At 40.7% G+C, this 13638-nt stretch overlaps 1 protein-coding gene across 10 annotated transcripts in view; it reads right to left on the reverse strand.

The window, feature by feature from the left end:
* The window catches only part of CEP128 (centrosomal protein 128), a 483641-nt gene that overhangs the window by 93258 nt on the left and 376745 nt on the right, over nucleotides 1–13638 (reverse strand). For all 10 annotated transcript variants that reach the window (XM_070797945.1, XM_070797947.1, XM_070797949.1 and 7 more), the window contains one exon: nucleotides 12567–12616. In XM_070797945.1, coding sequence (XP_070654046.1) covers nucleotides 12567–12616 — 50 coding nt within the window. The remainder of the gene's footprint in view (nucleotides 1–12566; nucleotides 12617–13638) is intronic.

Here is a 13638-nt window from a genome sequence, read left to right on the forward strand (position 1 = left end):
GGAGGACCTGCCAGATACCAAGGTTTATACATTTCTAATCATAGTTAATCCTCTCAACGGGCTTATGAAGTCAGCAATATTACTAGCCCTAATAGACATGAATACTGCTTAAATGACCTAAGGATGACCTAGTAAAAGATGAAGATGAATAAGAAAAATCATGTTCATAATCATCTATTTTTATATCATTTAAAATAAAACCAAAACAACCAGATGATGGTAAGTTAAAATAAGAGCAGGGCCATAATCACATTTCAGATACTCTGTTAAGTGACTGTCATAGATAGCAATCTGAAGCTTTTCATAACTAAGCATGATACTGTTTTGGTGTGCTCTGCATTCTGGGGTTCACAAAGCGACAAGAGGGAAAGCAAGAATTTGATGAGGGGTGAACCAGGTAGGCTGGAGATTTAAAAACTAAAAACAAATACAGCAGCAACACCTACCACTAGCAGCATCACAAGCAAGGTGTCAGTCACTGAATACTTCTCAATTAAATTGAAGAAAAATGTATTACCTTTTGTGTATATTTAAAATGTTTCAGCTGATTTGCAGCAGATTAAGGAAGGGATTTGATATTTCAATGTACCTCAAACTTACATGCAAATAGCACTGTGATACAGCACCACACATTTATAGTCAAAAACAATACTTGGTTTTTAAGAAGAGCAGCACACAATGTAACTGCAAATGAATGTCACAAAAAAGAAAAAAAGAAGAAAAAAACAGACAGCGCTAAACTCCAGTGAAGAATTTTGGTAATTGCCAGCTGCATTGTAAAAATCACTGTCAAATATGTTTGTCTCCATTGTTTGTGATTCCTCTAAAGAATGAAAAAAAAAAGTCCTCTCTGCTGCCCACACCCCCTCCACCATTTGATCCTTTTCTATTCCCATACACAACAAATAACTCACTTATTGACATTTTGTTCCAGTTCTACTTTCAAGGTGGGAGAAGACAGCAGCAAAGAGAGGAGGGGGAGTGAAAGTAAGTGTCTGTGTGTGTGTCTGTGCACGCGTGCACGCGTGTGTTTGTACAAGAATGACATGGAAGTCGACTACCGTGCAGGGATGGTTGTTTTGGTAATGGGTAGACCTCACAGAGAACCAGGAAATCAGTTCAGTTCACTCACTCAGTCGTGTCCGACTCTTTGTGACCCCATGAATCGCAGAACACCAGGCTTCTTGGTCCATCACCAACTCTCAGAGCTTACTCAAATTCATGCCCATTGAGTCCGTGATACCGTCCAACCATCTCACCCTCTGTCGTCAGCTTATCCTCCCACCTTCAATCTCTCCCAGAATCAGTGTCTTTTCCAAGGAGTCAGTTCTTCGCATCAGGTGGCCAAAGTACTGGAGTTTCAGCTTTAGCATCAGTCTTTCTAATGAATATTCAGGACTGATTTCCTTTAGGATGGACTGGGTGGGTCTCCCTGCAGGCCAAGGGACTCCCAAGACTCTTCTCCAACACCGCACTCCAAAAGCATCAATACTTCGGTGCTCAGCTTTCTTTATAGTCCAACTCTCACATCCATACATGACTACAGGAAAAATCATACTTTTGACCAGACATATCTTTGTTGGCAAAGTAATGTCTCTACTTTGTAATATGCTGTCAAGGTTGGTCATAACTTTCCTTCCAAGGAGTAAGCATCTTTTAATTTCATGGCTGCAGTCACCATTTGCAGTGATTTTGGTGCCTATGAAAATAAACTCTGACACCGTTTCCATTTTTTCTCCATCTATTTGCCATGAAGTGATGGGACCAGATGCCATGATCTTAATTTTCTGAATGTTGAATTTTAAGCCACTTTTTTCCCTCTCCTCTTTCACTTTCATCAAGGGGCTCTTTAGTTCTTCTTCGCTTTCTGTCATATGGGTGGTGTCATCTGCATATCTGAGGTTATCAATACTTCTCCCAGCAATCTTGATTGCACTATCTGCTTCATCCAGCCTGGCACTTCACATGATGTGCTCTCCACAGAAGTTAAATAAGCAAAGTGACAATATACAGCTTTCACATACTCCTTTCCCGATTTGGAACCAGTCTGTTGTTCCATGTCCAGTTCTAACTGTTGCTTCTTGACCTACATACAGATTTCTCAGGAGGCAGGTCAGGTGGTCTGGTATTCCCATCACTTGAAGAATTTTCCATGGTTTGTTGGGATCCACACAGCCAAAGGCTTTGGCATAGTCAATAAAGCAGAAGTAGATGTTTCTCTGGAACTCTCTTGCTTTTTTGATGATCCAGTGGATGTTGGCAATTTGATCTCTGTTTCCTCTGCCTTTTCTAAATCCAGCCTGAACATCTGGAAGTTCATGGTTCACTTATTGCTGAAGCCTGGCTTGGAGAATTTTGAGCATTACTTTACTAGCGTGTGAGATGAGTGCAATTGTGCAGTAGTTTGAGCATTCTTTGGCATTGCCTTTCTTTGGGATTGGAATGAAAACTGACCTTTTCTAGTCCTGTGGCCACGGCTGAGTTTTCCAAATTTGCTGGCAGACTGAGTGCAGCACTTTTGCAGCATCATCTTTTGGATTTGAAAGAGCTCAACTGGAATTCCATCACCTTCACTAGCTTTGTTCGTAGTGATGCTTCCTAAGGCCCACTGGCTTCGCATTCCAGGATGTCTGGCTCTAGGTGAATGATCATACCATCATGGTTATCTGGGTCATGAAGACTTTTTTGGATAGTTCTTTTGTGTATTCTTGCCACCTCTTCTTAATATCTTCTGCTTCTGTTAGGTCGAACCATTTCTGTCCTTTATTGTGCCCATCTTTGCATGAAATGTTCCCTTGGTATCTCTAATTTTCTTGAAAAGATCTCTAGTCTTTCCCATTCTATTGTTTTCCTCTATTTCTTTGCATTGATCACTGAGGAAGGCTTTCTTATCTCTCCTTGCTATTCTCTGGAACTCTGCATTCAAATGGGTGTATCTTTCCTTTTCTCCTTTGCCTTTTGCTTGTCTTCTTTTCTCAGGTGTTTATAAGGCCTCTTGAGACAACCATTTTGCCTTTTTGCATTTTTTTTTCTTGGGGATGGTCTTAATCACTGCCTCTTGTACAATGTCACAAACCTCTGTCCATAGTTCTTCAGGCACTCTATCAGATCTAATCCCTTCAATCTGTTTGTCACTTCCACTGTATAATTGTAAGGGATTTGATTTAGGTTATACCTGAATGGTCTAGTGGCTTTCCCTAATTTCTTCAATTTAAGTCTCAACAGGTGCCTATGAATAAGAGACGAGTAGGGGGGTATTCAGGCTTCCCTTATGGCTCCATCTGCAGTGCAGGTGACCTGGGTTTGATCCCTGGGTTGGGAAGATCCCCTGGAGAAGGGAATGCCAATCCACTCCAGTATTCTTGCCTGGAGAATTCCATGGACAGAGGAGCCTAGAGGGTTACAGTCAGACATAACTGAGCAATTAACACACACACACACACACACACAAAGTTGTACTCATTTGTTATTTAGTCAAATTTAATAGTACTGTGAAATGATGCTTTTGAACTGTGGTTTTGGAGAACACACTTGAGAGTCCCTTGGACTGCAAGGAGATCTAACCAGTCAATCCTAAAGGAAATCAGTCCTGAATATTCATTGGAAGGACTGATGCTGAAGCTGAAATTTCAATACTTTGGCCACCTGATGTGAAGAGCTGACTCATTGGAAAAGACGCTGATGCTGGGAAAGATTGATGGTGGGAAGAGAAGAGGACAACAGAGGATGAGATGGTCAGGTGGCATCACTGACTCGACGCACATGAGTCTGAGTGAGCTCCGGGAGTTGGTGATGGACAGGGAGGCCTGGCACGCTGCAGTCCATGGGGACACGACTGAGCGACTGAACTGAACTGAACGAGTAGTTACTATGTGAGACACTATGCTACCCAGGTGGTTTTTTGCAAAAGTGAATGACTTATTTCATAAATTACAGGAAATTACAGTTTTTATTTTAAATATATTAGCTAAGTGGATTCAAAGACTGAACAATTTTTTATTCAGGTAATATATTTGTTAGGCCTCCTGACATTATACTCTCTAGAATTTATTTTCTTTAGATCTTAGACTCCTTTGCAGGATTTTCATCCTTAGCCAATATTTAAGTGTTGGTGCTCCATAGATGGCAATCCACTCCAGTGTTCTTGCCTGCAGAATCCCAGGGACAGGGGAGCCTGGTGGGCTGCCATCTATGGGGTCGCACAGAGGCAGACACGACTGAAGTGACTTAGCAGCAGCAGCAGCAGCAGGGTTAAGTTTTAATTTTTTTATCCGACATACTTTCCTGAGTGTTCTCAAAGATCCTATGACTTTTAGCACCATCTATAATACATGGAGACCAGAACTGATGACACCAAATTCCACACATCCAGTTCAACACAGGAACCCCTCTCTCACCATTGTTCCCTGGATGTTTTAAGGCACCCAAACCCAAATACCATGAAAGTGAACTAGTCAACTCCCCCTTATCTCACATCCATCCATGAAGTTGCCCAATTAAGATACCTAAACGTCACTCTTAACTCTTTGCTTTAAACTTCCTAACAATCTAAAACTATTTCCGTGGTGACTCAGTTGGTAAAGAATCTGCTTGCAATGAGGGAGATTCCCGAATTGGGAAGTTCGATCCCCAGGTTGCAAAGATCCCCTGGAGAAGGGAATGGCAATATTCCAGTATTCTTGCCTAGAGAAGTCCATGGACAGAGGAGCCTTATCCTCATCCATCAGAGGACAGATAAAATGAAAACCACAGTCACAGAAAACTAACCAAACTGATCACATGGATCACAACCTTGTCTATTTCAGTGAAACTATGAGCCATGGTGGGCAGGGTCACCCAAGATGGACGGGTCATGGTGGAGAGTTCTGACAAAACGTGGTCCACTGGAGAAGGGAATGACAAACCACTTTGCCTTGAGAACCCATAAACAGTACAAAAAGGCAAAAAGATAGGACACTGAAAGATGAACTCCCCAGGTCAGTAGGTGCCAAATATGCTAATGGAGATCAGTGGAGAAATAACTGCAGAAGGAATGAAGAGCCAAAGCAAAAACAGCACCCAGTTGTGGATGTGACTGGTGATGGAAATAAAGTCCGATGCTGTAAAGAACAATATTGCATAGGAACCTGGAATGTCAGGTCCACGAATTAAGGTAAATTAGAAGTAGTCAAACAGGAGATGGCAAGAGTGAACATAGACATTTTAGGAATCAGAGAACTAAAGTGGACTGGAACGGGTGAATTAACTCAGATGACCACTATATCTACTACTGTGGGCAAGAATCCCGTAGAAGAAATGGAGTAGCCATCATGGTCAACAAAAGAGTCCAAAATGCAGTATTTGGGTGCAATCTCAAAAATGACAGAATGATCTCTGTTCATTTCCAAGGCAAACCATTCAACACCCCAGTAAGCCAAGTCTATACCCCAACCACTAATGCTGAGGAAGCTGAAGTTGAACAGTTCTGTGAAGACATACAGGACCTTCTAGAACTAACACCCAAAAAAGATGTCCGTTTCATCATAGGGAACTGGAATGTAAAAGTAGGAAGTCAAGAAACACCTGGAGTAATAGGCAAATTTGGCCTTGGAGTACAAAATGAAGCAGGGAAAAGTCTAACAGAGTTTTACCAAGAGAACGCACTGGTCATAGCAAACACCCTATTCCAACAACACAAGAGATAACTCTACTAATGGACATCACCAGATGGTCAATACCGGAATCAGATTGATTATATTGTTTGCAGCCAAAGATGGAGAAGCTCCATACAGTCAGCAAAAACAAAAGTGGGAACTGACTGTGGATCAGAGCATGAACTCATTATACAAAATTCAGACTTATTTTGAAAAAGTGCAGAAAACCACCAGAGCATTCAGGTATGACCTTAATCAACCCCCTTACGATTATATAGTGGAAGTGACAAATAGATTCAAGGAATTAGACCTGATAGAGTGCCTGAAGAACTATGGACAGAGGTTCGTGACATTGTACAGGAGGCAAGGATCAAGACTATTCCCAAGGAAAAGAAAATGCAAAAATGCAAAATGGTTGTCTGAGAAGGCCTTAAAAATGGCTGAGAAAAAAGAGAAGTTAAAAGCAAAGGAGAAAATGAGAGATATACCCATCTGAATACAGAGTCCAAGAATAGCAAGGAGAGATAAGAAAGCCTTCCTCAGTAATCAATGCAAAGAAATAGAGGAAAACAACACAATGGGAAAGACTAGAGATCTCTTCAATAAAATAATAGATACCAAGGGAACACTTCATGCAAAGATGGGCTGGATAAAGGATATGGACCTAACAGAAGCAGAGGATATTAAGAAGAGGTGGCAAGAATACACAAAAGAACTATACAAAAAAGATCTTCACAACACAGATAATCAAGATGGTGTGATCTCTCACCTAGAGCCAGACATCCTGGAACATGAAGTCAAGTGGGCCTTAGGAAGCATCAATATGAACAAAACTATTGGAGATGATGGAATTCCAGTTGAGCAATATATTTCAAATACTAAAAGATGAGGCTGTGAAAGTGCTGCACTCAATATCTCAGCAAATTTGGAAAACTCAGCAGTGGCCACGGGGCTGGAAAAGGGCAGTTTTCATTCCAATCCCAAAGAAAGGCAATGCCAAAGAATGCTCAAACTACTGCACAATTGCACTCATCTCACACGCTAGTAAAGTAATGCTCAAAATTCTCCAAGCCAGGCTGCAGCAATACATGAACCATGAACTTCCAGATGTTCAAGCTGGTTTTAGGAAAGGCAGAGGAACCAGAGATCAAATTGCCAACATCCGCTGGATTATCCAAAAAGCAAGAAAGTTCCAGAAAAACACTTACTTCTGCTTCTGTGACAACACCAAAGCCTTTGACCACGTGGATCACAACAAACCGTGGAAAATTCTTCGAGAGATGGGAATACCAGACCACCTGACAGGCCTGTTGAGAATTCTGTAGGTAGGTCAGGAAGCAACAGTTAGAACTGGACATGGAACAACAGACTGGTTCCAAATAGGAAAAGGAGTACGTCAAGGCTGTATATTGTCACCCTGCTTATTTAACTTCTATGCAGAGTACATCATGAGAAATGCTGGGCTGGATGAAGCACAAGCTGCAATCAAGATTGCCAGGAGTAATATCAATAACCTCAGACACCAATCTAATGGCAGAAAATGAAGAAGAACTAAAGAGCTTCTTGATGAAAGTGAAAGAGGAGAGTGAAAAAGTTTGCTTAAAGGTCAGCATTCACAGAACTAAGATCATGGCATCTGGTCCCATCACTTCATGGCAAATAGATGGGGAAACAAGGGAAACAGTGACAGACTTTATTTTCTTGGGCCCCAAAATCACCACAGATGGTGACTGCAGCCATGAAATTAAAAGACGCTTACTCCTTGCAAGGAAAGTTATGACCAACCTAGACAGCATATTAAAAAGCAGAGACATTACTTTGCCAACAAAGGTCCATCTAGTCAAGGCTATGGTTTTTGCAGTGGTCATGTATGGATGTGAGAATTGGACTATAAAGAAAGCTAAGCGCCAAAGAATTGATGCTTTTGAACTGTAGTGTTGGAGAAGACTCTTGAGAGCCCCTTGGACTGCAAGGAGATCCAACCAGTCCATTCTAAAGGAAATCAGTCCTGAATATTCATTGGAAGGAATGATGCTGAAGCTGAAACTCCAATACTTTGGCCACCTGATGGAAGAGCTTACTCATTTGAAAAGACCCTGATGCTGGGAAAGACTGAAGGCAGAGGAGAAGGGGACAACAGAGGATGAGATAGTTGGATGGCATCACTGAACAGACATGAGTTTGAGTAAACTCTGGGAGTTGGTGATGGACAGGGAGGCCTAGCATGCTGCAATCCATGTGGTCACAAAGAGTCGGACATAATTGAGCGACTCAACCAAACTGAAGGCAACATTTAATGCAAAGATGGACAGCATAAAGGACAGAAATGGTATTGATCTAACAGAAATGGAAGATATTAAGAAAAGGTGTCAAGAATACACAAAAGAACTATACAAAAAAGGTCTTCATGACCCAGATAACCCCTATGCTGTATTACTAATTTAGAGCCAGACATTCTGGAATGAGAAGTCAAGAGGGCGTTAGGATGCATCACTACGAACAAAGCTGTGGAGATGATGGAACTCCAGTTGAGCTCTTTCAAACCCTAAAAGACAGTGCTATAAAAGTGTTGCACTCAATATGTCAGAAAACTTGGTAAACTCATCAGTGGCCACAGGACTGGAAAAGGTCAGTTTTCTTTCCAATCCCAAAGAAAGGTGGTGCCAAAGAATGCTCAAACTACCACACAATTGCACTCATCTCACACGCTAGTAAAGTAATGCTCAAAATTCTCCAAGCCAGGCTTCAACAGTACAGCAACCGAGAACTTCCAGATGTTCAAACTAGATTTAGAAAAGGCAGAGGAACCAGAGGTCAAATTGCTAATATCCATTGGATCATCGAAAAAGCAAGAGTTTCAGAAAAACATCTACTTCTGCTTTAGTGACAACGCCAAAGCCTTTGTCTGTGTGGATCACAACAAACTGTGGAAAATTCTTCGAGAGATGGGAATAGCAGACCAACTGACCTGCCTCCTGAGAAATCTGTATGGAGGTCAAGAAGCAACAAGTAGAACCGAACATGGAACAATGGACTCGTTCCAAATTGAGAAAGGAGATCGTCAAGGCTGCGTACTATCACCCTGCTGATTTAACTTTTATGCAGAGTACATCATGTGAAATGCCGGGCTGGATAAAGTACAAGCTGGAATTAAGTTTGCCAGGAGAAATATCAACCACCTCAGATTTGTAGATGACACCAGCTTATGGCAGAAAGCGAAGAGGAACTAAAGAGCCTCTTGATGAAAGTGAAAGAGAAGAGTGAAAAAGTTGGCTTAAAGCTCAACATTCAGAAAACTAAGATCATGGCATCTGGTCCCATCACTTCATGGCAATTAGATGGGAAACAATGGAAACAGTGACAGACTTTATTTTGGGGGGCTCCAAGATCACTGCAGATGGTGAATGCAGCCATCAAATTAAAAGACACTTGCTCCTTGGAAGAAAAGCTATCACAGACCTTGAAAGCGTATTAAAAAGCAGAGACACTACCCAGCTGAAAAAGGTTGGTGTGTATAGTGAAAGGTATGGTTTTTCCGGTAGTCATGTATGAGTGTGAGAGTTGCACCATCAGGAAGGCTAGTGCTGAAGAAGTAATGGTTTCGAACTGTGGTGCTGGAGAAGACTCTAAAGAGTCCCTTGGACAGCAGGGAAATCAAACCAGTTAATCCTAAAGGAAATCAATCCTCAATATTCATTAGAAGGACTGATGCTGAAGCTGAAGCTCCAATACTTTGGCCACCTGATGCAAAGAGCTGACTCACTGGAAAAGACCCTGATGCTGGGAAAGATTGAAGGCAGGAGGAGAAAGGGATGACAGAGGACGAGACGGTTGGATGGCATCACCCACTCAATGGACGTGAATATGAGCAAGCTCTGGGAGATGGTGTAGGGCAGGGAAGCCTGACATGCTGCAGTCCATGGGGTGGCAAAGAGCTGGACACGGCTGAGCGTCTGAGCAGTAACAACAATCTGATAGTGCCCCAAATGTTCACACCTAACATACATGAAGAAACCCCCATTCCTCTTCACTCTCTCTGCTACCAGCCAGTTCAAGTCAGCACCATGTCCTCCCAATATTCTCACAAACATTGGCTTAATTGGTGTCTTTGGTTTCAATCTTGCCAGTCCGCAGTGATTTTAGACTTCACAGCCAGTTACTTCGTAAAAATGTAAATTTGATCATATTGCTGTCCTGTTTGAAACTCTTTACTAAAGGGTTTCCCATATACTAACGGTAGAATTCCAACTCCTTTATGAGATCCTTTAGACCTCTATTTATCTTACAAATTCTTGTCTTGCCTCTCCTCTTTCAAATGCTACATTCCACCATATTGAAAGTCTCTCAGGTCCTTAAAAATGAAATTGATTCCTTAGGTCCTCCCATATCCTTCCTACTGCCTAGAACTTATTTTTACTCTACAACTATCAATGCTAACTCCTGGTTATCATTTAAACACTGGCTTCCTTTGAGAAGCCTACCTGGATTGCCACTCCAACCCTGCTCTTCCTACCCATGTTCAACCCTCTGTACTTGCACCCAACATACCCTTATCTCCAATAAAGATGAGGGTTGTTTTATGTTCCCACAATGATGTAAACATTGTCTCTAACACAATTTTTAATATTTTATTATAAACACCTACTTAATATTTTTCTCATTAATTTTGGTATAAAAGGGCAACAAACTACTCAGTATAAGCAGCTTGTCCAGTACAGCACCTTGCATAGAACTGGTGCTCAATGAAATATTTCTTCAATAAGTAAATGGAGCACCTTTGACTTATAGGAACTGGGAAGTGTTTAGAGATAAATAAACACCCCCTGCCCTTAAGGAGGATAACATTAAATGCAGAATGGCTGTTATACATAATTATATGATGATAATGAGTAAATAAAATTGACTTCAATTTGGATACATGGGGATGTGCTAACATGGTACATTGGAATTAAATATTTAGCTCTCCCTTCTGGGATAATCTAATCCACACTAAACACTTTTGGAAGACTGTTTTATGATTTTATATTACAGATGAGAAAATAGGCGCAGCAAAGTTAATTGAGTCCCTCAAGGTTACCCAGTGAATCAGAAGCAGAGCCAAGTTGTCAATATCTAGTACTTAGTGCTCTCATTTTTAAAAACCATTCTGTCTTTTTCTGTGATTGTCAGACTTCACTCTGTATACTTTAACAGCCTTCTCATAAATATCTCTTGTACTATGTATATTTGCATATGGAAATTCACGAATGGAGGTACTTAGCGATGCATTTTCTTCTAGTCTTTTAAGTGCGAGGCTTTCTGGGATGTGTCTCTGCACTCCTGTACACTCTGAGGTACTCCCTTCTTTGTTCTTAATAGAGTGTTCGTGTCAGGCACTAATTGCCACTACAAAGTGCCAAGGTTGAACTCTTCCGCACTGGACCTCGCACTGGATACTCTACATCTTTAAGTGCCCATAGTGAGTTGGCTGGTGCATCCCACTGCACTCAATGGACATTCTGGTGGAAAATGCTGTCAATAATAAATATTTGAGAAACAACACAGGCTATTAAATTTAACAGGATTTCTAGTTCCAACATTCATATTGTGAGAGAAATAAACTCAAAAAGGTTTATGATACCATTTCAAAAGGCCAGATATGTACTAAGCACTCAATAAATATGCTTATACGTGGTATTTGGGGGCTAAAGGCAAACAGTGCATAATCAAAAGGCATCAGAAAGCCTTTATCACCTCCTCACTATATACAATTAGTGTACAAACTTTCACTCTTTATAGCAACAAGTATTGCTGATATTAATTTCTCAGAGACAGGGCAAGTATACACTTGAGATTTTTTCCCCTAGCCCCAGACTGGACCAACCAGGGCTCTTTCTTTTTATACCTGAATATAGCACAAGGTGTTAAAAGAATTTAAGCTGTATAAATTGTGGCTAACACATGTGACTTTTATTAGGTATGCAGTAATAAAATTAGGTATTTTATTAGGTATACTACACTCCTCTGAATCATTTTTCAGATCAGTTATACAATTTTCTCTCACCAGATCCATTATCAAATAAAACAACCCCAATAAGAGAACATTTCCCTTGCTCTGTGAGCTTTGCTTAAGCAGTCCTTTGTTCACCAGAAGCAAACATCTCTACCCCTAAAGCGCTCAAGCCAGCTCCTTATATCAGTCTCCAGCCCCGCCTTGCGGCTCCAGGCTCAGGAAGAACTCTAAAGGTCCAAAGTATTTACTGTTCTTAATCCCCAGTGCGATGTTAAATGAATTGGTTCTGTCATGTGAGTATAACTGATTATGTTTCCCCTAATAAAGATAGACACTCAAGTTACCCATTTGTAAGTCAGCCTATGTAAAAGGAAGAGAGAACTTCTGTCAGATGCTAAGTTAACATCAATTGCTCACACCATGGAAATGTCAATTAAAATTTGAGTGCAATCTTTCAAACACAATTTTCCAGTCCAAGAAATGTGCATATATCCATAGTGAATTGAGAGGCATACAAGGTAAAGTATTAAGCTCAACGGATGTGTTAATATTCTTGGTTGGTCATTGGTAATAATAGGATGATATTTGTAGAGTCAGAATACTTTTGATTTCACATGAAAATGCAGATTCTGTGAATTAATTCTCATTCATTAGCTCTGTTTGAGGGGAAAGGACTTTTCAGAGATGTTGCTTCATTTCTGAATGCTGCAGTTCCTACTAAGCTCTACCAAGAAAAAAATGGTTCAAGAGTACATAGAGATGGAGTTGGCTTCCTGCTTTCAGAGATTATGAATGCTCTCAAACACTTCAAAAACAAAGTAAATTTCAAGCTGGGTTTTAAAGCTCCATTTGCCATAGTAGTCTGAATGTGACTATGATAAAGGCTAACAGAGTGAAAACAAATGTTTAAACCAAAGGTACCTGCCCACTGGAGAACTTACCTGCAGAGATTCCATTTCTTCATCTTTTCTATGAGTCTCCTCCAGCAGATCTAAAATAAGAAAGTAAAATACCGGTTAAAATATAATGTAAAAATGCATTGCCTCTTAGTATCAAAAGTTGATTCGATCAGTAGCTTGCATAAACTATTGCCTAGAAAGAGAATTTGATGTTAAAGTATGAGAAACAACAAGAAAGGAATGCTCTCCGATCCCAGCTGATGACACGTGGCAGAGATCTGGGCCCTGCCATGCCTAAGCTAGCTGAGAAGCCCTGGGTGATCTGAGGTCCGGTGGAGATACCAGAAAATGAGACCAACTCAAGTACAAGTCCGACATCATACCAATGCTTTAGAAATTTGGTCTAATGCTTATGCAACTCAAAAAACAATACAAAATTTTCTTTAAAAAAAAAAATTTTCTTTTGAAAGAAAAAAAAAATAGAGACAATCCATTTGCTCTTAAAATAAGCTCCCAAGCCAAGTTCTACCTCCAGAGTCAATTTTTACAACCAAATTAAAATACCTTGGAATAATGGGTGTTATTAATGGAAAGAGAACACCCTCTTAACTGTAAAGTCATATTAATTATCATTTCACACTGAGAGGGTGGGAAGTGCAGAAGCCACATCTGACCAACCGCCTGGCACCATCTCAGAGAAATCAGAGGCTGGAAGGTGAGTCAGTCAACTCCAGAGACTTCTGTCTAAATGCATGTGTACAGGCATGGTGTCTCAGTGTCCTGCATTAATTTATGAACTTGCTATAAAGGAAAAGGCATTTGGCAAGCAGAATTTTCTGCCTGCAGCCATTCCACCCTGTGCTATGATCTTATTAGATCTTGCAAACCTAAAGAGGGCTGGGCTGACTTAGAACTTGGATTAAAACTGGGAAAAAAAATACCTACAGCAGCACACATCATGATTAGTGTTTGCCTCACTCTGTGATGTATATAACTTACCAAGAGGCTGTGCTGCATAAAGGAAAAGACAACATACAGAAACTCAGTGTATGCCCCAGAAAAGCAAATGTAAATGTTAGTAGCAAATGCTACCAGAAGGAGCAGGAAAGTAGTA

Source organism: Bos indicus, chromosome 10 (assembly GCF_029378745.1).
Source record: "Bos indicus isolate NIAB-ARS_2022 breed Sahiwal x Tharparkar chromosome 10, NIAB-ARS_B.indTharparkar_mat_pri_1.0, whole genome shotgun sequence".
NCBI lineage: Eukaryota > Metazoa > Chordata > Mammalia > Artiodactyla > Bovidae > Bos > Bos indicus.